The 25,170-nt window shown below is 37.5% G+C and overlaps 1 protein-coding gene across 3 annotated transcripts in view; it reads right to left on the reverse strand.

The window, feature by feature from the left end:
* Positions 1 to 22,282, reverse strand: part of adcy2a (adenylate cyclase 2a) — a 60,322-nt gene extending 38,040 nt beyond the window's left edge. For 2 of the 3 annotated variants that reach the window (XM_085291100.1, XM_085291102.1), the window contains exons 1-2: positions 21,736 to 22,282; positions 15,406 to 15,603 (exon numbers count right to left, since the gene is read on the reverse strand). In XM_085291100.1, the coding sequence (XP_085147226.1) occupies positions 15,406 to 15,603; positions 21,736 to 22,257 (720 nt within the window). In that variant the 5' untranslated portion in view covers positions 22,258 to 22,282. The remainder of the gene's footprint in view (positions 1 to 15,405; positions 15,604 to 21,735) is intronic. The other variant, XM_085291101.1, reaches the window with a different exon arrangement.
* Between the last annotated feature and the right edge of the window lie 2,888 nt (positions 22,283 to 25,170).

Genomic DNA, 25,170 nt, shown 5'->3' on the forward strand with positions numbered 1-25,170 from the left:
GGCAGAACCAGGCTCGGGGAGGGGCGGGGCCATCTGGTTGGGGAGAGAGAAGTAAGACAGGAAAGTGCTTCCACGGTGAGATTAGATGCAAAATCAGGTTTAAAGCTGAGACGGTCTATATGTGAAACATAGGAAAGGAAAAACTTAAACTATGGCTTTTTATTTTAAACATTGATCTGAAGTCTTTTTCAAAAGCTGTATTTTATTTTTGACTGCTGATCTTAAATTCTCTTAAATGAAAATAGAACATTTTTTACTTTTTTTTAAAAATTATTATTAAAGTACCATCCACTTAATTTGTGAAAATTAATTCAACATTGTTGGAATACTGCTGAATAGTACTTTGTCTTATATGATAGCCAGTTTTTGAATATACAGTATGTAGTTGGGCTACTTTCAAATATACTGCATTGAATTATGATGCAACTTTTTGAAAATTTGGACTTTTATTTGAGGGAATTTACTCTAACTGGACTTCTTAAATTTGATCTAGATCTGATCTAGACAGAGACTGCAGATGAAGGCGAGGAGAAATTTAGTTCTTCACAAAAGTCCCCCAGTGGAAATTAAGTTTTTATCCCTTCAGTGCCCCATGATAGCAAATGTATGTTATGGTCCATGTGCATAAACATTAGAAATTAAACATTAGGCCCCAAGATTATACAGACAATAATTATTCATTTTAATATGGCAGAAGGGGAATAAGAAAGTATTAACTTACTTCCTAATACAGGAGAGAGCCGCTAATGCTGCCAAGCACCATCTAGCACAGTAACATAATTTGCTTAGGGTACAGAAAGCCTTTCCCTAAATTAATTCTCTGAAATTTAATGCCGCTAACTCAATCACAAAATTGTACCCAGTATAATGGAGAGGCTGCAGGAGTGAAGACACCTGCTAAGTTCTCCTACACAGTTGATACACGATGTAGTATTAAGAGTGCAGGGAATCCTGCATTCTGGTTACAGGAAGCACATAAGGGCAAAGGATGGATGTTGAACTTGATTTCTTGAATAACTTAAATTTCAAGACAAGGTCTGAAATGTCAATTAACAATATATTTCAATATTGTTAACATTTATCCATATCTTCTGTGCAACTTTTGATCCTAAATCAAATCATCTAGTACTCATTGTAAATAAAGCTTACATAATGTAAACATCACCAGTACGAGTGAGTACATACATTTTGCACAAAAGCTTTATGAGATAATTACAGCAATCAAATAGTCAGGATACACAATAAATTAAACAAGCCTGAAGCTTCAGAAGATAGAATGAACAAAGCACTCAAACAGCCGTATATTACTTCAAGTACAAGTAAACATAGACTCAGAAATAAAAAAGGCTCTGATATGCAATAAAGACACATTTTCAAAAATGATGGGTTGATTTTCACATTATTTCACCTGTGTTTTGCATACATGTGAAAGACATCATATTAATGGCTTTGCTCCCGCCCCATCCTGTTTTCATAGTTATTAAATCCAAAATGCCACCAGATATCTCTTCTTAGTTCTTTCATTGGCTTCAGTAGACACAGATCAAACTGATTCAACTGATGCTGGTTCACTAGAATTGGATGGACCTCACTCTGTGATGAATCAAAAGTGCAAAAGTGTCCAGCAAACTGGGTTAAAGCTTCAGAAAATCAAAAGAAAATGGAATACATAAGGAAAACAGATGTCTATTTTTTATGGTTTATTACTGGATCATTCAAATGGAGCCCAGCCGTATTACAGGCTTTGTTATCTAAAAACTGCGGCCCAAGCTTTTTGTTGGTTCATCATGCTAAGTCAACTTTGCTTCTCTCCATGAATCTATCCCTTGATAATTACACTGGTGAGGGTTCATAAAACAAATTATAGAGATGGAGTGTCACATTACATCAGCCTTTTAGTCCACAGTCAGTGGCTGAGATTAGTGTACAGGTTAGATTTACTACATGGGATATGTGCGCGTTGCTGTCCATGTGTGTCAGCTATTTATAGTCAGAGATGACATATACTCATTTCATTTCTGGCTACACTTATTAAAATTGAGTAAAGAAAAAATTTATTGATTTGAAGTAAAGATGCAAAATTAAATGGAGTGCATAAGAGGCAATTAGCCAAGTGCTTGGTTTGCAATTTATGTAATCTGTCTGGGTATGTTGACCTTGATCACTAAGATAAATTAAACCGGTAAAGGAGAAAAAAAAAACAATTACTTCTCGTTACACTGAAATGCATCTGTCCCTGTCTCTTCTGCCACCATTTGCCTGTCTTTCCTATCAGTAGTTCCTGTTCTATTGCCATCTTCCCTCTTTTCGTGCATCTGGCATGTGTGTCTGAGAGACAGGGAGAAGGAAAGGAGGAGAGGAGGCATAGTCCAGACATCTCTCAGTGAGGGGTAGAGGCTGGACCACACAGATAAGCCTTTTTTCCTACCACCAGCAAATAGAGAGGGCTTTGTGGGAAAAGGATAAGCATCCAATTGATTTCAGGTTTGAAAATGGAAAGTGCACTCCATAATAACTAAATCTGAGAGAGCAGGAATGGTGAGCACAACAACACATAAGAATTTTTTAACCATCAACAATGCAATGCTTCTTTTACATGATATTAACTGTACTGACAGTGCAGCTTTTAGTATGACTATATTTTGCTCTCTTACCATCACATTATCTCTCAGAGGAAGTCACCATAAAAGTACATATGGAGATGTCACTCGTTTTATTTAATCCACAATATACTGGATAAACAGCAGAAATCTAATGGGAGAAAGCTTTGCAAATTCTGCAAGAGATAACACAGGTTCCCAGGCTAGTCCGTTTCCCTTGGGTGGGCAGGTTCTCTCTTTTCAGTGGGTTTAAAAAATGTAATCAGGACAAAAGGGAAATCATCTAGTTTTGTCAACACATGAGCAGAAATGCAACTGGAAAATATTCAATTCAGAGTGCCATCAGAGTGCACTGAAGCACCGCAGCAATTTCCTAATGTTGTAAACCTCAACATCTGGCAATAAACCCATTCTGATTCTGATTCTGATTCTGATAAAGATCAAAAACAAGTCATGTTATTTCCTTAAATGAATAAGTCCAGTTACTTTTTAAGCTTTAGGCTTAAAAGGTCATATGTAGTGAGATTAAAAAAAAGAGTAAAAGAATGGAAAAGACACTTGAATTTAAGAGCTAAGTGTACACTATATTTTGAATTTTCACCTACTTTGTCACCAGACAGCCCTCTTCTTGTGGATAACTAAAGCATATCCAAGCCATTTTACAATGTGTTTGTAGTATGTGTAACTTTAGTCTTTTAAAGCTTAGCTGCAGTAACAAATGGAAGTTGCTTTTGAAATTGGGTATCGGTACCACAAAAAATGTATTGCTGTCATAAATTAGAATAAATGTTGTGTTTGGGAATTCTAGGATGGTCCAAAGGCCAAGACATGCCAAACATTTTTCACAAATATTTCATCTACTGGTATCAAACTCAGAGTATGGTATTTAGTGTACAGTGTAAGCTTACAGATGTTGCCGTATATAAAATAGCCAGTGATGCTGAAATAAGCAAAAATGCACTTACTTTATCAATACATGCTTCCAGTACACACATGATCTGATCAAGTTATGATAGTGGGTGTGCCAGTCTGGACTGGTTGGTGCTTTCAATGCTTTATCATATAAGGAATGGAAGCTTTCAGTTGGTGTAGATGACATAAAAGATGTAGACTCTATCCCAGATGTTACAAACTTCTTAAGCTTATGTGTAATTTCCCAAAGGACAATTTGTATTCACTCATCTGGCCTTATTCCTGGGCTTTCAGGCTAGCCTTTTCTACACTTCCAGCTCTTCACTATTGAACGTGATTCTGTTATCATCACCCTGACCCAATCTTTTGTTGCCCACCTTCTGTGAACCAATCAGCCACTGCTCTGCATGCTTTAAATCTCGGTGCTTTTCTTCATTCGTGCAACTCACTGCTTCCACCTCATCTTGCCCAGTTGTCCAAGTTTCCACCTGCTTCGCCTCTACCACCAGTGTCTATACTGGGAGGGGGGCTAATCTTTACTTCCACAAATTATGACGAGGCTCTCAAACAGTCTCGACTTAATAAAATAACTTCAGTAAAGGTTACCAGATTGTTTCACAGGCTTTCACCTCTATAAAAATGAGAGTTTTGGTAGCTGGGTGCACGTTTTCCTACCAGGACATCCCAGCAAATTCACCCCAATGTCAGACCATGCAATGCTTAGAACAACTGACTACTTATCTCAGACTACAGTTATGAGTTAAATGTTTATGATAATGACAGCACAATCACAAGAAGACTGTAGAAAAAGACTAGGTAGGCATAGCCTTTTTTTATGGTGGCCCCTAGAGACAAAGCACTTACAAAATCCAAAACACGTACAAACTCCAAAACACATGCAAACCCCAAAACACAATGGAAGTGCTCCAGGACGCTAGGGGCAGTGTTGAGCTTTTGTTACCTAGTAACTACCAAAGACTGCTCGAAATGCGGCCCTCAAATGAGACCACGGGACTGTAACAAAATGATTGTTGGGCTTCATTACTGTACTGAGCAGTCATTTTAAGATTAGCTAATTGTTATTTACTAACTAATGTTGTTCATGAGACTAAAGTCATCTCACTGTTTTGGATTTTGTACGTGCTTTGTCTCTAGGGGCCACCGTATTTTTTTTTTTTTTTCCTGGCAAAAAAAAAAAAATACAGCACATCAGGACAAACACTTCATACCGAATAATTTGGACTTCTTTTGAAGCCTGGGCACCTTGTAATTATTGAGTCAACCTTCTCATAATAAATGAAATGTGAAACCATCAATCTGACAGAAAAACCTGCCTGAAACTGGATTATACAACAGTACAATGATCCCAAGTACACCAGCAAATTTGTAGCATAATGGGTCAAAAAATAAAGAATCAAAGTGTTGCAATGGTTCAGTCAAAGTCCAGACCTCAGTCCAGCTGAGTTGTTGCATCAAGATGTTGAGAGAGCTTTCCATAAATAAATATTTGCAAACTTTAATAACTTAAAGTAATGTTGTAATGAAGAGTTTGCCAAAATTCCTTGATAATGGTTTTAGAGACTGATAAAGACACTCATAAAATGATTACTTAATGTTACTGCTGCTAAAGATGATTCTACAACAACCAACCACAACCATTCTACTTTTTCACAGGACTTCGCTGTTCAGCATGTTTTCTATGGAACTCCAAAGTGTTCAAAATTAAATAAATAAATAGGTCAAGATGAAATAAATAACTATGTGAATAAATAAGACACAGATATGTAATGTGAGAATGATATTGTGAAATCATGGAACACATTTTGAAAACAATGCTCATTATTGTGAAATATATTACATTCTGCTATATAAATTTACTTATTGTGAAATATTATTTCATGGTCATTATTTTTCACAATAACAGAGATTATTCCTGAGGCATTTTATTTATTTCCAGCCGTTTTTAGTCCAAAATGACCTTTTTTCAAAGTCAGTCTTTATTTCAAAATCCCGTTTTTCCCGATGGTCTATTTATTTCATAATGCGACTTTTCAGCAGAATGACTTTGTCTGTCAATCAAGAGAGACAGGGCGGAGCCAGTTGTGTGATTGGTTGCTCCTTTACTCAGACATAAGTAATAGCACATGAATTGTCGATTTAGGTTTAATGGTGCAATGCGTCTCCTATGCAGCTGGCGGCAGTATGCAGCTCAAAATAAACTTAAGGCACCGACAAATGCAAAACACTGGGCGCGAATAACGTTACAGGTGTATCAATTCTTGTGAAGGGCATGGCTGCAGGAAACAAGTCCGTTTCTGAGTTACTCAAAGAACTTGCTAACCGCTTAGATTGAACGTCTTCACCTCAGTCTGCGTATTGCAGCAGTGTACTGGAGATGAAGTGGTCCCTGGTCCAAGTTCTCATCACAACCGCACAGGGTTAACGTTAGCAAATGCTAACGCTATCACAGCTAGCTCCACTCCACGAAACGCTGTTCAGGGTAAGTAACGATATGTTATTATTGCTTGGTTAGTCTGTCTGTCTGCCAAATATGAGCTTTTTAAACAGTTTAGTCACAGATTTTTTTTAATACTGTTTTTTATCATAGCAAAGAATTCTATAAATTAGGTAAGAGAAAATAATTGTCTTCTGGGTTAATGTCTGTATTACTATTTACATTGTTGTAGGTAATAGTTATTCATGACTGTTTTAAAGTGGCTTATCTTCTGTGCTAATATGGAAGACAAGTAATCTATGTGAAAGAAAAGAAAGCAATTTTAGTTCAACGTAGTGATTTTGTAAGTGGGTATAATTTGAAAATGCTTTTACTAGTATAGTGGATGTTCTTTAAATATTTAACATTTAAAGTGTGTGTCACTTTACAGACTCCAACTTCAGTTTTGGTTTGGTCTCACCGTTGTAGGTCATAACACAAACAAGTCGTCAAGTAGCTGAGGAAAGGGCTTAAGGAAACCGCTTCTGGCAGAAAGATCAGACATCATTCCTCTTTTCTTACCAAGGGAATCAGAGACTGCTCCCTGTTGTGAGGTAAGGTCAGGTCACATCTTTTAACATCTGAATAGTAAAGCTATTTGGTTAATTTATGAAGGATGAACATTAATTGTTGACACAAAACACCAATATACTGTTTTGTATGCTTGGGTTAGTTGAACAGCTGGGTTACATTTAATAAAAATACACCTAATGTTGCTGATGCTCTTAAGACTACAAGATAAGTAAAGCTATAAAATGACTGTGGCCTGCCACAGAAGATGAAGATGAGGAAGAAGAGGAATGCTCTCGAGGATAAATGCAGAGTGGCAGGTTACCTTCGGTCCTTCATTGAAAATGGTAAGTCTGCTGCGATAGGTATTTTGCCATTGGTTTTCTCTGATTATACTTTGGTAAATTACATACAGTACACTATAATAGAGCTGGGCGATATGAGATTTTTTCATATCACGATATATATATTTTTTTTATAAAAGGACAAGAGCGGTGAGGTCTATCACAATAGTTTAATTTTTCTATTGAGAAAAAGTTATTTCGCAATACATATCGTTATCGTTCTATCGCCCAGTTCTACACTATAGTATAATTTTGTTTTGTTATTTGCTCCATGCAATACATAAGTGGTGGCATTATCAGTTGCACTAGAATTGTATGTAGACTACTTTTAGCTTTGTTAACATAAAAATATCTATAAAAGCTACAACAGCAATTTGAGTGGGGCAAAAATGTCTGGTGCCCTGTATGTAAGTGGTCATCTTTTATGGTATTTCTCTATAAAAGATTCAAAATAATGAATATAGGATGTCATTATAGTTTAAAACAATCTTCTGTTGCAGCATCTTGTGCACAACAAAAAGCCCTCATCAAGTTTTGGACAGGATGGGAAGTCTTGCCGAGAAATGACTGTGGAAGTGGTCAACAGCAATCTTCCAAAGTCTTCCACCGGTTTTGAAGTACTACGTCTTCCTGCACACTACTGTACCTATGAGTCATTTCTAATGGACATTCAGGTGTGTCTCAACTCTGACTCAGGTTTTGGTCTGGTTTACGATTGATTCCATAACCACATGGTAAAATTAGACCATTTCTTATTTCTTGCATCACATTACTGTACTCAGTGTTCAAAGAAACGGACAATCTAGTGAGTTCTAGTTCTTTTTAATACACTTGACAGTGAAAAATACAGAGTACAGGTGTGCATTTATGGCTTTTTTAATATAAACTGATGAAGAGTTCAGATATCAAAATCAGTTGTTCACTGTACATTATAAATTACACAATATGTTTTGTATTCTACTACTGATACAAAAAAAATTTCTAGAAAAAATTATTTGAATTAAGATGTTACACTACTGTACTGTGTTCATTGTATTAAATCTGCTCAGAGTTGACATGTACTGTATATCCAACCAAGAAATGAATATCATTAAAGTGACAGCTGTATAAAACAAATCCTGTTTTATAGCCACTCACTGTTTTGTTGAAAATGAAATTGGTTATGCTGTTTTGAGTCAGTATTAGCTACAAAGCTGTAAAAAAAAAAAAAAAAAAAAATCCTCCTGACATAGAAACTGATTAAATGTAATAATGTCTTTCTACAAGTGATTCTGAAGTATTGGTAGCACAGCAGGGTCTTGTTCATTCAGTGCATCTGGGAGCTGAATCTCAGGAATGGTGATCTCATTTGATGGGCGGCGATTATGTTGTCCTGTCCAGTCCACACCATAATCCTCATCAACCTGAAAGAGCATGCACATGTTTTAAATCTAAACTGAAGAGGTGTTTCCTGCAGCTGTTCCTAGATGGACTTATTGAGTCTGCCAGGGCCTATGTGAGTTGCTTAGGCATTGGCTACCAACTAATTATTCATTCACCCATTCTAGGTCAGGATTGGTTCTCTTCAGGTATAACAAATTTAACTTTGTTTAAAGTATTGCCATCTATACCTGACAGGTGGGATAAAAAAGAATGGCTTGGGAGACACACAGCAAATCTCAAAGTTTTCCAATTAATGCTGAAAGAACCAAGGATGTAAATGTATTCTTGTTTTAGCTTTGCCGAAGACACCAGAGAAAGTATGAGATCTATAATGCTGCTGAAATAGACAAAACCATTTCAATAAACTCGCTATTTAACATCAACCTTGTTATGCGTTATCAGAGAACAATCAACTGCAAACAGCAATGAAACATTCAACTATGTACTATTTAAAGCACTAATGACCCTGTTGTCTAACAAGATGTGATAAGTAAGTAGACTGTGGAAAGCTGGTGGGTCTACTCTCTGTGTAAAAGGTTCCTACAGGCTCCACTGACCCCAGTCTCCGAGTTAACACACTAACAGCTAACACTGCTAAACGTGTCTCAACGCCGAGATGGCGCCGATAGCTTTAGCCGTAGCTGCCCCACTTTAGACAGTAACAAAAAAAAGTAAGCGATAATAATTCATTGTCAAACGTCATAATTAAGGTCAACATCTAAACAATGCTGTGTACAGAATCACACAGGTGCTCAATTACGGCATAAACTTACCTTAGACCTTCCTCCGTCATTTCCCTCCTAATTGTGCTCGGAGACACAGAAAACGTATCGGCAATTACCCCGATGGTTATCCCGGACAGCACTAAAGTCCTGAGTGCTGCACCGGGATTTCTAGACGTGGACGGCCAACATTTGAAGACTGTTCTTCCTCGGCGTATTCCAAACGAACACGGTGCTGAATTGCTCTTAAACCTTCGACAATGCTGTCATCGATGCTAAGATTTTGAAGAGCAATTATCATCCAGACATTTCAGAAACATCATCTAAACGACTCAAAACAGTATCTACAGGTAAATGATCCCTCTCTGATTTGCTTAAATGAGCAGAACTGGCTGAAGTTCACACCAGTCCGCCATCCTCCGTGACTTTTGCTGTTGCTAGCTGTAGCAGCCGTCCGCGGAGCCGGTATCCAGGAAAACTAGTCGATGGTAAACGATAAGCCAATAGGTGCAAAGGTCCAGCCCACTTACATTGATTGACAGACAAAGTCATTCTGCTGAAAAGTCGCATTATGAAATAAATAGGCCATCGGGAAAAACGGGATTTTGAAATAAAGACTGACTTTGAAAAAAGGTCATTTTGGACTAAAAACGGCTGGAAATAAATAAAATGCCTCAGGAATAATCTCTGTTATTGTGAAAAATAATGACCATGAAATAATATTTCACAATAATAAGTAAATTTATATAGCAGAATGCAATATATTTCACAATAATGAGCATTGTTTTCAAAATGTGTTCCATGATTTCACAATATCATTCTCACATTACATATGTGTCTTATTTATTCACATAGTTATTTATTTCATCTTGACCTATTTATTTATTTAATTTTGAACACTTTGGAGTTCCATAGTTTTCTGACTCTCCGAAACTGTTCATCTTATTGTCATTTTCAGTGTATGGAGCAATTTTCAATAAACTGTTACTATATAATAAAGAAATGTTGCAGCTAGTATAAAAGGGAACCTTGATAGCTAAGGTAAAAAAGGCTTCATCTTAATAAAAAAAAAAAAAAACATGTCAATATTTTAAAGAAATACATGTAAAATAATGTTGGTGTTGGCCTTTTTTAGTGTGCATGCTGGTGTCTGAGGAAATGTTCTTCGAGGACAACTTGCTTATATTACATATTGAATTTTTGATTGTGACAACTGGCAACAACATTTTCATCTACTTACTAGCGAGGGCTACACTGCATGAAAGACATGGGAAAAGTCATCTAAATGACCTTAGGGCTGTACATGACAGGTGAAGCAATTAGAGAGGATGAAGCCGATGCTCTAATCAGTATTTTGTTCCCTTACTTCTCATGTCTACCACTTTGCTACAGCATAGGAAGCTATAATTGACTCTGTCTTTTACTTTGAATTCCCTAGTTTCTCCTCTGCAGCAGATATACACTTAGCAACTGGACAGTAACACCGGGGTAACCACAGTTTCAAAGATTGGTTGTTAATATAATTGACTATGATGCAATTGCGCAGCATGCTCCAAATTCATGATTAAAGTGAAATACTTGAAAAATAAATAAATAAAAAATTAAAGATCCCCTCTGGACATGCTTATTAATACAATTATCCAATCAGCTTTTAGGTCATGTTCACATTGACATATATAATTGGCTTTATTTTGTATATGAGATTGTGGAGTTACTGATCTCATAAGATTTTCATATTTAAAGAGTTGGGAGAAAATGGATGGAGGGATTAATAACAGCAATTATAGGTTTTAATTGTGTCAGACAAGCACAAAAGTCAGTTAAATAATACATTTGGCATCAGCAGGAAGAATCTAGACCGGCGGTTGTAGTGTAATGCTATGGGCAATGTTTTCATCACACTACAAACTTTATTACCAATCAGTCACTGTTTGATGACCTGATTTAGAATTGCTTTAAGCAACTCTTAATATCTTCTATATTTGCTATTTTCAGCATGAGAATGACCACACCACAAAGGTTAGCTCAAACTGATGTAATGGAGAGAATAATGATTGCAATGTTCACCAGATCTGAAGTAAATTCATCAGAAATTTGTACCTGAAATGTGTAGCTGTGGAAACTGTGAGGGCCACAAACCAGACGCCACATTTTAAAGCAATGCAAAAGCAAACAGACGCCTCACTCAGCATTAGTAAAGTGTTCTTTTCAAAACACTTGGTGATTACAAAGTAAATAACAACTAGTTTAGTATTGATACTAACTTCATCTGTAACTCTTTTGACCACCTTCTTGCTTTCGGCACTACAAATCTCTCAGAGCCAAGATGTGTTTCGAATGGCGCCTGCTCATTGCTATACTGTGCTCTGAACTGATTTCAGTCATTTATATGCAATATGCCTGGCAAAGAGTGTATCAGCCTTAGAAGCCAGCAACTCCAATTGTTATTTAAACATATTTACTTCCAAAGCTGAATGTCAAAAGAATTTCATATAGCCATCAGATGTTTTGGCTTGCCCTGTCCTCTCAATCTGAGTGATATCAAGAACTATTCATTTATTATTCTGACTAGAACATCTAGTCTAAAAATTAGCACATATGTATTATTCACATGCTTTTTCCTTACTGACTACATAAATAGATATGACTCACATTCATTTCACTAATACATGAAGTAAGTTTTCTGGTCACCCCGGGCGTAAATGAGTAAACTGAAAACTGTATACAAAGATGACGCTGTGTGAGAACACTAATGAGTCATTAGCTTAATTGGCAACAAGCAACAAAAATGCACAGACAGCAGCGCTTCTCAAAAATAATGTGTTTTTCAATACATTTTAATTAACATGGCTAAGATGCAGCAGTGAGAGAGCAGTAATGTCATAATCGCTGAAAATTTCAGTGAACAGAAGAAAAGCATGAATGGAGTGGTGTGTGAATCAGGCCAACTTAAGCTACCTCTCTGAGTCTACACTAGACATCTGTCTTGCCATTACACTTGAATGTGTGCAGCTTTCCAGTGACAAAGACTTAAAGTTCTGTGCCGCATTCATGGAACCCTTTCGTAGGCTGCATATGGCAGTAACAATGAAGAATCACTGTGCATTTGGCTGGCATTTTTTACCTTGTGTCTGACCTCAGTATGCATAGATGCATTTCTCACAAAAATGAAAGGAACACTTTATAAACACATCAGATCTCAATGGGATAAAATCATCTATATCTATACTGATAAGGACTGTGTAATGTGTTAGTGACAAAAGGATGATTCAGCTGTCCATGGGCCTGGCTGTGATTGGCGCGTGGATATACAGCTCTGGAGTAACTGGTTCAAGCTGGGGGACCCGCCCATTAAATGAAGGCTGGAGCGCCGCGAGAGGTTCTTGCGTTTCTCCCAATGTCCAAGCAGAACCCCATGACAGCTGCTGGCTGCAGTTTCTCTGCAACAGTTGAGGAAGTGGAGTGGGTAGGGGTGAGCTGCCGTTCCTTTTGATCACCTATTTTCTCCTGTTTTTGAGTAAGTTTAGGAGGTCAGACACAGTCTTTATTTTTGGCTCTGGTTTTGGGAAGGTTAGGTATGTGGGAATCAATTTAGATTCTTCTGTTTATTATTTTGGCCTTGGCTCACCCTGAAGTGTTAACATTCCCGTTTTGTTGTTCCTCTTTTTATCACATTGTGATGAGTTGGGACGAGTGCTTCACTCATGTTATGACCTGGCCCCTAGACGGGTTGTAAGACTGTTAAAAGGGAGTTTTTCTTTCCCAATGCTCATAAGGGGTCATATGATTGTTGGGTTTTTCCTCTGTATGAGGCAACTGTTGTTGCGATTTGGTGCTGTATAAATAAAATTGAATTGAATTGATAATTAAAATTAGAGAGGACTGAACTCAAAGACACCTCCTCAAATCAAAGTTTAAAAAAGTCAGGCCAGGGATTGTCATGCACCAGCAGGAACCCAGGCCCCACTGCACCAGTGTAGAGTCTTACAATGAGTCATAGGATTTCATCCCAATTACTAATGGCAGTCAGAGTGCCATTGTCTAGCCTTTGGAGGTCTGTCTGTCAATTGATATGCCTCCCCAGACCATCACTGACCAACTACGAAACCGTTCATCCTAAATGATGTTACAGGCAGCATAACAGACCTTTTCATGTCTTTCATATGGACTCAGATGTGAAAAGCTCTCATATGTGAAAAGCACAATTAGGCTCTACAGTGCCAGGCAGTGAACACAGCGGTCATTCGAGGATGTTGGGCCCTCAAGACACATTCATGAAGTCTGTTTCTGATTGTTTGGTCAGAGACACTCACACCAGTGGGCTGCTGGATGTCATTTAGTAGTTCTGCAGTGCTCATCCTGTTTCTCGTTGCACAAAGGAGTAGATACCGGTCCTGCTGTTAGTCCTGTCCAGCTTTCATAGAGCAATTGCCTATCTCCTAGAATCTCCTCCATGCTCTTGAGACTGTGCTGGGAGACACAGCAAACCATCTGGCAATAGCATGAACTGATGTGCCGTCTTGGAGGAATAGGACAACCTTTGAAACCTCTGTAGGGACCAGAAAAACTGAAAACCCTCTCTTGCACTCTTGGCAATTTTATTGATATCAAAACAGCCTCTCTGCTACTTATCTGACCACATTAATCCCAGAGGTCTAACTGACTTGATTCTATACTGTGATTACAAAGTGTTCCTCTGTTATTTTTGAGTGGTGTATATAGCATACATATAGTTAGTTTAAAGGGCAACTGTGGCTTTTCCGCACGTATGAATGGCTGGATGATCAGAAGAGACAGGTTTCACACAAGACACCTGCCAAGCATTTTGCATCAAAGTCACACTACTATATAAGGTGTAACGAATAAGTTCAGAGAGTTGTTCTGTAAAAATCTGAATCCACACTGGAATTGAATTTGGCAGGTTAGATATCTTTTGATGTATCTTCAGGATACTTTTAGCGCCGCTGCTATTTTTAGATCAGTCCCTTGAAGCAGTGATATGACCACTTAGACTTGTTCATCTATGATTTCAAAAGGACCCAAATTTCACGTGAAGGATCACAGCTGGTGACAAGAACTAGATCTCTGGCTATGACATAGCAGTTTTAAACAGTTTTTGGTCCAAGAGTCCACAGTTTCCAAGCCTAAAGGTAGCACATTAACCTCCTAGGACCTGGCGTCCACATATGTGGACATCACATTTTGATATCCACTTATGAGGACATTATACTACAACTGTTCTATCGAAATTTTAAATGAATATCTCATATGTGGCTCTCATTTTTCTTAGAAATAAAAATTAGGTAAAAAAATAACAGGTAGTTCTTTATTTTTACATTCATCAGGTCCCAATATGCCCAAATATCACAGAGAAATTAAAAATGCATGCCAAGGAAGAGTTCGGGTCTTAGGAGGTTAAGTATGGATTTTCGCTACTTCTCTTCACAAAATTAAAAACATAATTTGAAGGACTGTCATTTTAGCACAGTGAAAGAGAGCCAGTGCATATCAGTAAAGAGCAAGCGCAAGCAGACAGAATGCGACCAATCAATCTAAAGATATCAACCAGACTTAGACCAGCTAGTCATGCACAAGAAGATGATCCTGACGGCTCAGCTATGGCTTTGGATATTTCTGAGAAATTGGATAATTCTCTTGTTATAAGCTCTAAACTTATATAATCTTCTCTCTATAACCTTAGTCGAGTAATAATATTGCAGGTTTCTAGATCAGTGTAGTTTGTGTAAGCTGTATAGAAACTCCCTTGAATACCATTTACAGTAGCAATCTATAAAAAAAACAACAACCCTAATCTCTGGTGAAAGTTAGTGTGGTTTTCCAATCAAAGGTTCAATAATTATATTTTTTCTAACAGATGATTAGACTTTAATGTAATTTTCTTGTATTAATATCATTCTAATATAATTTCTCTTTCTCTTTGTATTAGAACTTCAGTCTATCAGCTAAACTCATTAAGACAAAAGTAAAACTAAAAAGCAACAAAACATGATTAAATAGCAGAAAGCGCTGAAGAACATGCATGTATGAATGTAAAACTTCAAAGGCAGACTGTCTCAGAATGTAGGTCAGAAATCACATCAGATAAAATAAAAGATTAAGATTTTTTTTAAACCAGGCCAATTACATTCCTGTGTCACATTTCACATAGCTCCACATTCTAACCACACTCCACATCAGCAGAGAGTAAAAAGGAGAGACTTAGGTATACGTATGATGTTGAGCTCAAGTTCCATCATACTTTTTATTGTCTCTGTATCAGTTTTTATCTAAACCAAATCACAGGAGTATCTATAAAACACAAATAAATCACTTCATTTAAACACACATGTAACATGCTCTACAACAAATAAATGTACCAGAAATTTCATCGCTTGTCTTACCTGATCCCACGGACAGATGATCCCTCCAGAAAACATAAAAAGGTAACCCATGGCAACCAAACAAGCCCAGATGACCAGGGAGAAAACACGTAAAAGCTTCTTGAAGACAGACTCAATGCAGACAAGCACAAATACAGCCAGGAATATGGCCAGTGCTGTGGGTACAGTGATTACAAAGGCCACATGGTCCGCAATGTTCTGGAAAAGGACAGAACAAAAAAAAAAAATTGAGCATCAGAAAGGTGAGAAAAAAGTGAGACATGTAGATGGACATTTTAAGAGGGAAGGGAATTTATCAGACGACTGAAGAATAATCTGAGTAAAATACCCTTTCCTACAAATTCAAAGGGCAGATTTCTCGAGAGGACACAAAACAACCTTTGTAAGAAAAAGCCATTTCCCTGTCTCTTTCTGCTTTAATATTCTAAAAATAGAGTAACCGAGGCAGATGTGTGCATGCAAATGTACACACCTGCCATAAAAACTAACTAGGGACTGTGGATATAAATGAACACTTACAAAGAAAACACTGTATCACAGCTCCTGGTAAACCGAATTTAACCAATCTCCATATTTACAATTTTGTTTGCATAAGATTGAGAAAAAAAACAAACCAAACAAAATGCAAATAACCTAAAAAAAAAAAAAAAGAAAAAAAAAAAAGGGGTAAAACTGCTCCCAAAGGATAAATCATGAGTTCACAAGTTCCTATGAAGTCCTGTGGGAACTTAGTGCACCCCATGATTCAGTGAATTGCAGAACCACCTTTGGCAGCAAAAACCTACAGTATTGTTCATTCACAGCTCTCTGCAGCAATTCCATTGAATTGAGCTCTATACTTTGACTCGGCCATTGCAACACCTCAATTCTTTTCTTTTTCAGCCATTCTGTTATAGATTTGCTGCAGTGCATGTCACAGGGTGGAAATGGACAAGTTAACTGGGTTTTTCATCTTGCATGAGTGCTGTGTTTTACTATTTTTAATATTGTACAGTTTTCTTGTATTATTGCATGTTTTTGATTGTATTTCTTGTTGACTTGTCATGGAGAGACTCCGCCCCTCCCTGATTACTAACTTGGCACACCTGGGAGGTCACAGAGGCCCAATAAGAGGGCCTTGCAGGTCAGGAGAAGGAGGGCAGCAGAGATGGCGAAGTAGTGGGCGGAAGCGGCAACTGAGGAGGTCGCAGGTCAGAGGACATTCTCGAGAGAAGCTTAACTGGCGACAGCAATAGCGTTGGAGGTGCTGGCGAGTGGGCTGCAGAGGAGCAACTGGGAATATTCTGCAGCGGTGTGGGAGATTCGCAGCTGCGGGACGGGCAGAAGTACGCCGGATGTCGGTGAGGGGCGAGACACCTGACACGTGTATTGCTCTTTTATTCTATTTTAATAATTGTTGTCCCTGCCCAGGGTATTTTACTGTTTATGTGCAAAATAAATTATATTTTTAAAATGTCCTATTGTTTCTGGCTCCAATATTGCTATTCCCGTTTAAGAAGGTTCCCCTTTTTAAAGTAGAACCTGTATTAAACCGTCCTTGGTGACATGCATAGGATCATTGTCCTTTTGCAGTCCCTTCTGGTCAAGCATTAGCCATTGCACAGATGGCATCACATTTCACTCCAAAATGCTTTGCTATAAAGAGGTGTTCATAACTAACTGAATGAGTGGAACCTGTCCAGGTCTTGGGGCTGCAAACAAGTCCAAATCATCAGCCCTCCACCACCGTGCTTGGCAGCTGGTGTATTTGTGCTGGAATGCTGTGTTTGGTTTTCACCAGAAATAACTTGTTCAATAAATCTTGTGGTTTGTTCAGAGGCACTTTTGCTATCCTAAGCTGTGCTACTAGAGAAAGAAGGGGCTTTTTTTGGGACTCTTACAAATAAGCCATACTTGTTCAGTCTTATTTTTTATGAACTTTAACATTTAACATGCAAACTGAGCCTGTAGAGGCTGAGATGTTGTTCTTGAATTTTTTGTAGTTTCTTTGAGCATTGCACAGTCTGACTTTGGGATGTATTTTCTGGGAGATTAACTCCTGGGAAGATTGTGGCAATGCACACCAATTTCCAAAACTTTATAGAGGTGGTCATGAGGAGGAAAACAGTACATTTGACTAGCAGCGCCTGACTACTATGTACTTTCATGATTCCTATGGAAGCAGTAAGGGTCTACTTTGATTTTCACAGGACTGTGTTATTATATTATAGATAATAAGCTGTTCAATAACAATACATGTATCCATGTCCTGTCATATCCTCTTCTCAGTGTGCAATGATAGAATAAATTAAAGTGACAGGATGTTACACGGTCCAAAACAAAAACAGATACAAAAGTCGTTAATTAGTAATTAGCTGAAGTATTCATTATAGGCATGTTTAATTTCTTAAATACACTTTGATATGCAAGTTCTGATAAAATATTCAAGAGCTTCTCCAAGGTATAGGATGTTAAAGTGAGACACGAGCTGCCAGGCTTTGCCAGGCTTCACCCCATCAGTGGTTTCACAGTGGTATGATGGGGGATGGAAAAGGGTCAGGACAGGGACATGGAGGCTGATGTCTCATATCATATCATATTTTCCTTTGGAGGAAATGAAATCTGTAAAAAATTTCCAACATTTGAGATAAATCAATCAGTTCTATGAATAACGGTTTTCAATGCTGGTTCAGTATATATTAATTTAAAAACATACGTGATTCACAGACGTGATGATATTAAGAGAGCCTCATAAAATAGCTTCCACATCCATGCACGTGATTGTCACGTTTAAAAATTAAAAATATCCACTATACGAAGCAAAACATAATCCAGACTGACAGCAACAATTAAGACTGTTTAAATTCTCATTTCAACTAGTGCGTAAAAATAGTAGTCATGCATAGTCATGCATATAGTTAATTGAAAATGTGTACTTCTCATTCACTGCAGCGTAATTACTAAAACGATTTTTATTCTTTCAATCAACTCTTTCAAAAGTGACCTGTAATTCTGCTAGCTTAACAATGTTTCTCTTTGCATTTATCCTTTTTCTAGTTCTCCTTCTCCTTATTTAGCCCCCCCACCCCCCACCTATCCTCTGTCTTTTTCTCATGCGCAGTCAATGCACTGGGACATGAGAGGATGTGTGTGGCTGCAGAAAGCCACATAGAGTTTGTCTCGCCCAGAGCAGAGCTCCAAAACAGCACAGGATTTAGGTCAGCCAGCTAGGAGGATGGAGGGATGATGGGATATGAATAAAAAGAGAGACAGAAATATGAGGAGGTGATAGATGGCATAAGAATGGGATGATGGAGAAAAAAAAATAGCAATCAGAAAATTCATGCATATCCAGCACAGGGATAGAGGAAAAATATATATATATAAATAAATACATAAAAATAAAAAACAGAAGGCAGAAGATGTTGAAACAGATAGTCTGAGCAGTGGGCAGGAAAAGATTTATTCACTGTGTACCAACAAAAACATTAAAAAGATATTTGTTAATGTTTTTGTTTATATTTTTATTTAATAGAACTGTTTTCCTAAAACTACAGTTTCAAAAGACTCTTGGTTGGTTCTGGTTTATGCTTCTTGCTTTATGTTAATTATTAATGGTTTTAGGCGCTTTTACCTTGGGGTTAAAAATACTTCTATATTTTGATCTAGTTAAACATTTGTGTTAAATAATAAGGTCAAGATGAAGTTATCCTTCAGGCTGAGACTAAGGTGTCAAATCTTAAGAATGACCAACTATCTTATCTCTCCATGTGGAAACCCATAACATCACTATTACAAGAGAGTGTATCCATGATATTTATAATCTAGTTTGGAAAACTTGTATCATGATTTGTTTCAATAGTGGTTAGAAATTCAAACTATAAATCTATTATTCTTTCATTTCATTTCTTTATTTATTTCACACTTGGTACAACAGATCAAACAAACCAACCACACTTTCTATCAATAAAGCACTACAACCATGTGTGAAAAGGAGCAGGAAGAAGAAAATATTCTATTATTCTAAAATTATTCTTGATTTGATAAAAGAAAGAGGGCACTATTTAACTGCTGACTCCCAGTACTAGTGTCAAAGCAATGACCTGCACGACCTTTCTGAAGTTCAGACATAATTTCGAAGCATATATTTAACTGAAAACAGTACAACTATAATATATCCAATGTTGTTTTTGAATTTGATGCCAGCAACATGTTTTAAAAACCTGAGACAGAGGCTTATTTCCCCACAGTGCTGCATCACCTCTTGTTTTAACAGCACCTTGCTAAGTGTTTGGGTACTGAGGGGACCAAATGCTGTTATGAAAGCATAATATTCCCATATTATTGCTTGATATTTGCCATTCTTTTCATTGCATAATGGTATGAGTGTTTTCAATACAAGCTGCACTGTAGACAGTATAGTTTAGCACCAGTTCGCCTACTACACAATCACGCTGATGGAAAATGTGAAATGCTGTTTTTCTTGCTGAAATAAGCAAGATGTTCTCCAAAAATTACTAAATGAGCAGTAATGCTACCATCAAGGAACTGACCTTTGAACTTTGACCTGAGAACAAGCCAGACAGTCTTCATTCTCTATAGCATAGAGAAAGAGCCATCCATGGTTTTTGAACGAAATCTTACATTTTTTAAATTTCAGATAACACACCAACTAACCATAGGAAACTGCTTATTGTAGTCATCTGTAAGTCATAGTGCTGTTCAGACCTTTTGTTTGCAAGTATATTATCCCCCATTGGAATTATTGTACCATTAAATTAATGTAAAGCAGTTTCTCACAGAGTAGTAAATCCCTACCTATCTTTATTTCTGAATGACTTTTGCACGGCTTTTAAACAAGTATTTTGTTGCAGTTCTCATTTCCAAACACAATGTACTGCCTATTTTAGTAATAAACCTAACTTATCATCACTGGATAAATGCTTTTATATGTTTTTTTTATATTTTATTGTGCTTTTTTTGCTTTTAACTGTACTGGAGTACAGTAAAAGTTGAAAAAAGAGTGACTGTGTTTTTGCTGTAACTTTAGCACAGTAAGAAAAGCAGTATGAGCACAGGTCTTTTTAATAACGTAAAGGCAGAGCCATTATCATCCCATCAGAGCTGGTTGAACCTTTACACCGTGCTGCAGTGTCAGCCAGTCTTAGTTGATAGTGCTGAATCTTGGTAATCTGCTATTGTTATTGTTTCAGTAATTAGGTATGAGACCCCACTGAAAGCTACCACCTGGTTTCAACCTGGTCCTAACACCTGAACTATAAAATAGTGATGATATGTGAACTGCACAATATCTACATGCTTCAATATCTACTCACAGTTGAATAAAAACTAATTTTTGAAAAAAAAAAAAAAAAAGATCATTTTTGTCATGTTAGGACGCACATTCACCTCATCCCACCCCGTGGATACCACTAATATTATAATATGCAACAATTAAAAATGTATGTAACATTATTAAAACATTCTTAACTAAAAATTTGAAAGTTTCCAGATTATGATATGCTCGCTCATAAGATTTCAGCCTTTTTGATGTGTCATTTGTTACCTAATCAGACATTTATGATTTTGTTTCGTTCTAACTGATTGTCCATGCAAGGAACTGCAACAGCTGACTTTCCAACCACATGTTAGTGAGCTCATCAGGTTACTATGCAAGATTTTCTAAATATTATGTGATATGTGCTCTGTGAGCCAGTGCTTTCTATGCAATACTGTGTCTTTGTATGTTTTAGACTGATCACTTCAAAACAACAGACACAGCAGAGACAGTAGGAGAGAGACACTTTTCTAGATTCGGCCAATGTCTAAAGAGTTCTTGTTTTCTTAGTTATATAACAGTATGAAAGTAGGAAGCTAATGAAGGACAGTCTAAAATGGAAGCAGAGCCAATGACCATAAGCACTTATATTGTGCTATTTTAGAGCCTTTTTTCACTTTATGAATTTTCAGATTTTTCCGGAAAACATACTCCATGAAAATAGTGAAAAAAGGAAACAGATCTTTCTGCAGCTATGAGCTCATAAAATAACTAAGACCCTTGCATCCCCTCTCACCTTTATCTCACCCTTCTCCTCACATTAGTTTTGCAATAAAGACATGCTGTGACAACCTAAGCATGTATGTACAAACAAACTGTGTGTAGTCAGTTTCGGTGACCCCATTTGCATGAATACTTATAGGATGTACACTATACATTATATAATATATACATTATACAGTATGTGGCTTGCATCCACTTCAATAAATGCAACTGTTTAATATTCATTTCCTACACACACATAAGTCTGCATGTGTGTGTTTGTTTCTGTGTGTTTTGAATGAGCAGCTTACCAGTCCTGAAGCAAAGAACACAGTCAGCAGAGCCAGGCAGGCACCCATCACTATGAGGAGCAAAAAGACAATCAGAGGATGCTGCTGGCTCATACAGTAGTATGATTCATACAGCCAGTCTGGGGACTTGTTTCTCTTCACTTCACCACCACCTCCTCTTCTGTTTACTTCAGACTCCCCTGTCCGGTCAAGGAGATACCGCTTTCTCCTTATAGCCTCCTGCCACATGGATCTTGGAGCTGAGAGGGAGGAAAAAGAGGAGGTGGTCACTGCTGAGGTATGAGTAGTTTCCACCACAGATGAAGAGCAGTTGCTCTTTTCTGTTCTTCTGCTGTTGTTGTTCCTGTTGAGGACCCTGAAGTGAGAGCTCCTAAGCTCCAGCTTAGTCTTCGAGTCCTTCTCCACCTCCCCTCTCAAGTCTTTCAGGCAGGGACGGCTGAAAGCTGAGGCTGAGTCTGAGTCAGAGGCAGTGTGCGCTGGCCGGAGTGGTGGCAAAAACGCACCAAGGGTAGAGCGCAACATCCTCCTCTTTCTCCTCCTGCCAACATGTTGGGGTGGAAAATGAAGAGAAGTGCAGGCAGTGAGTGCTCTTTAGAGTGAGAGAGAGAAAAGTGGGAGGGAAGTGGAGGGAAAGAGGAGGGAGAGAGGGCTAAGGGGGAGGGGAGAAAGAAAAAGAAGGTGCAGCAGCAGGGAAAAGTCAGCAAGTGAATGAAAGAGTAGAAAAATGAAAGGAGCAAAGAAACTGACATTTATGGAGAATGCATTATGTGGTATTATTTGTAATAACATGGGTTTGAGCCCAGTCCTAGAGCTGTAACCCAGATGATGATGATTTTCAGAGCAGCGATAAACCATATCATTAAATCAATTCTTTTTCAGTTATCCCCTTTGCCTCTCTTACTTAATAAATAGCCAAGCAAATAACACATTTGTCAAAACATGCATATTTGCATTTTTTCCCCCAACTGCAGATTACAAAACAGAACCTCAGTTGAGGTTAAAAAATATCCAAATAAATTTGTTATCAATGTATAGTAGGACGTTACGAGTATGAGCAATGATGTGCCTGCCCAGAAAAACTGAAAACTGGCACACTTGTACATACATGGCATCTCCTCAAATCCTGTGTGTGTACTCCTGCAATGATGCACATGCACAAATGCCAACACACACACACAACCCCGTTCAGCTATCTTAGTGAGGACCCTCATTGACACAATGGTTTCCCTAGCCCCTTACCCTAACCATAACCTAATTGTAACCCTGACACTAAAACCACATTTTGAGCCTCAAAAAATTCAAAAATGTGAGGACCGGGTTGTGTGTCCTTACAAGTGACTGCTGGTTCTCACATATATAGTACAAAGATAGCTAGACAGGAACACACAGACACACACACACACACGCACACACACAGGGGGCAACCGAAAGGTGGTGCTGGCCAAACCACTGTCATTACAAAGATGAGTAAATCATGACAGGTTCCTCTAATCCCCTAAAACCTGAACAACCTCATTTGTGGGCTGAGTTTGCACAGCAAAACGACATATTACTGAAAAAACAATAATAAACAACAAATATATAATTTCTATATTAAAACTACAAATATACCCTATGGAATGCTGAAGGGTTTAGCATGTGACTGTAACATTTTTCAACTGCAAAACAGAAAATAATGAAAACATTTGGACTTGGAGATGAAATGGGTGATGTGATTTAAAATTATTTGGATTTGATTGAGGAGCCCTAAAATAAATTATCATTACTAAAGAATTATATGTGAGCTACTCGTAAAGTTTTCCAATATCAACAATTTAACATTTATGTTTGAAGAGAGTTCAGCTCACATTTTTATCAACTCTGGGACTGCCTGACCAAATGGAGACTGCGAAGCCGTACTGATGATATATTTTTATTGTACAAAGCTCAGCTCCAACTGGGAAAAAGGAAAAAAAAAAATCACAGAGTATCAAAGCTGTATCTGCATTCTATTGTTAGAAAAAGGATTTGACTATTTGTATCATTGCTGAACAACCAGCATGCCACATAATCTTTAAATGGTAGGTTAACCTGTCAAGATGTTCCACCAACTTCCATATTTAAGGCTTGAAGCTTTGAGTGTGAACACATCAGAACTGGCAAATTTCAGTTTATCTGATTTAACCGTTTAAGAATTTCAGGCACATCCAGGCACGGCTTTGAGGGCCACAGTATCTGCCAGCCGTCATCAATACAGAAAATCTGAATATTTCTTGCACTGTAGTTCCATGTTTGGATATCACCTAAACATAACAATAAATCAGTTATTAATTGATGATTTAATATGCTGCAAATGAAAGATTTTTTCCTGCTTCCTTATAAATAATTTATTTTAATATTGTTATAAGGATAGAGTGCAATGTGACCAATTAAGCTAATTTAGAGATAATGTGCAGACGGGAAAACATGATACTTATTCATTCCAAATGAAGCTGAGAATATTTGTGGGCAGTAGTTAAAAAAAATGTAGCTACACCTCCCTCATAAATGGACAGGAATGTATCCCTCAAAGAGCTTTTATAAAACAAATTCACATTTTTACAGTGCTCAGCGTGGAGTTAAATATCTGGCACTAGTATCCTGCCTGCAACATGGAGCTTTGATTTGTCCTGAACCACAGCCACCCTGCTTTTCTTTGCTAACTATTCTTTTCGCTCGTCTTGATCAGTACCTGCACATCATAGCATCATTTTATTCACCCATTTTCTCTTAGCTTTCATCTCTGCCTTCACCTCTTATTTCATACCCAGGTATTTTCCCAGCTCATTTTCCACAAGTACGCTGTCTCTGCTCCTGCATTCCAATCCCTTCTTCCATCTCGCACCTTTCATCCTCTCCCCATCATGTCCCAAAGAAATCCTTATATATTCTCTCCTTCAAATTCATATTTCTATCCTTTTTCAGGGTATAAAAAAGGATATCCATTTTGTGAGCTTCAACTTCTGTTCCCCTACTTCATCCAATATTTTCCTATCCCTTCATTTTTTTTTTTCACATCACAATTCAGGTTCCCTTTTCACATGCCTTTTATTTTCCCTTTCTTCCCTCTTCCCCCCCATCATGCCTCCAGTTGGTGAGCTCATTCTATCTTGACCTACTTTCTGCTACCATCTTACGTCCCGTCTCTTCTTTCACTCATCTTTTCTCAGTAACATTATTATAGTTTGATATGGCCATGTGCTGTAGGTGACACTGGCAGCTTATGTAGGAAAGATGATTGTTTTGGTCAAAGAAAACTATCCTGTTGTTTTATAAACTCAATTCTGCAGAAATTGGGACAATGTATAAAGTGTTAAAAAAAAAAAAAATCAATGCGAGGCTCATGAATCCATGTTATTCACAGTGGAATATATATATTTAAAAAACAAAGTTTTTAAAATGAGTAAACATACGATT

This window comes from Mchenga conophoros, linkage group LG11 (genome assembly GCF_057382185.1).
Source record: "Mchenga conophoros isolate Kocher_MC1m ecotype Shallow Benthic linkage group LG11, M_conophoros_male_GT1.1, whole genome shotgun sequence".
NCBI classification, from domain to species: domain Eukaryota; kingdom Metazoa; phylum Chordata; class Actinopteri; order Cichliformes; family Cichlidae; genus Mchenga; species Mchenga conophoros.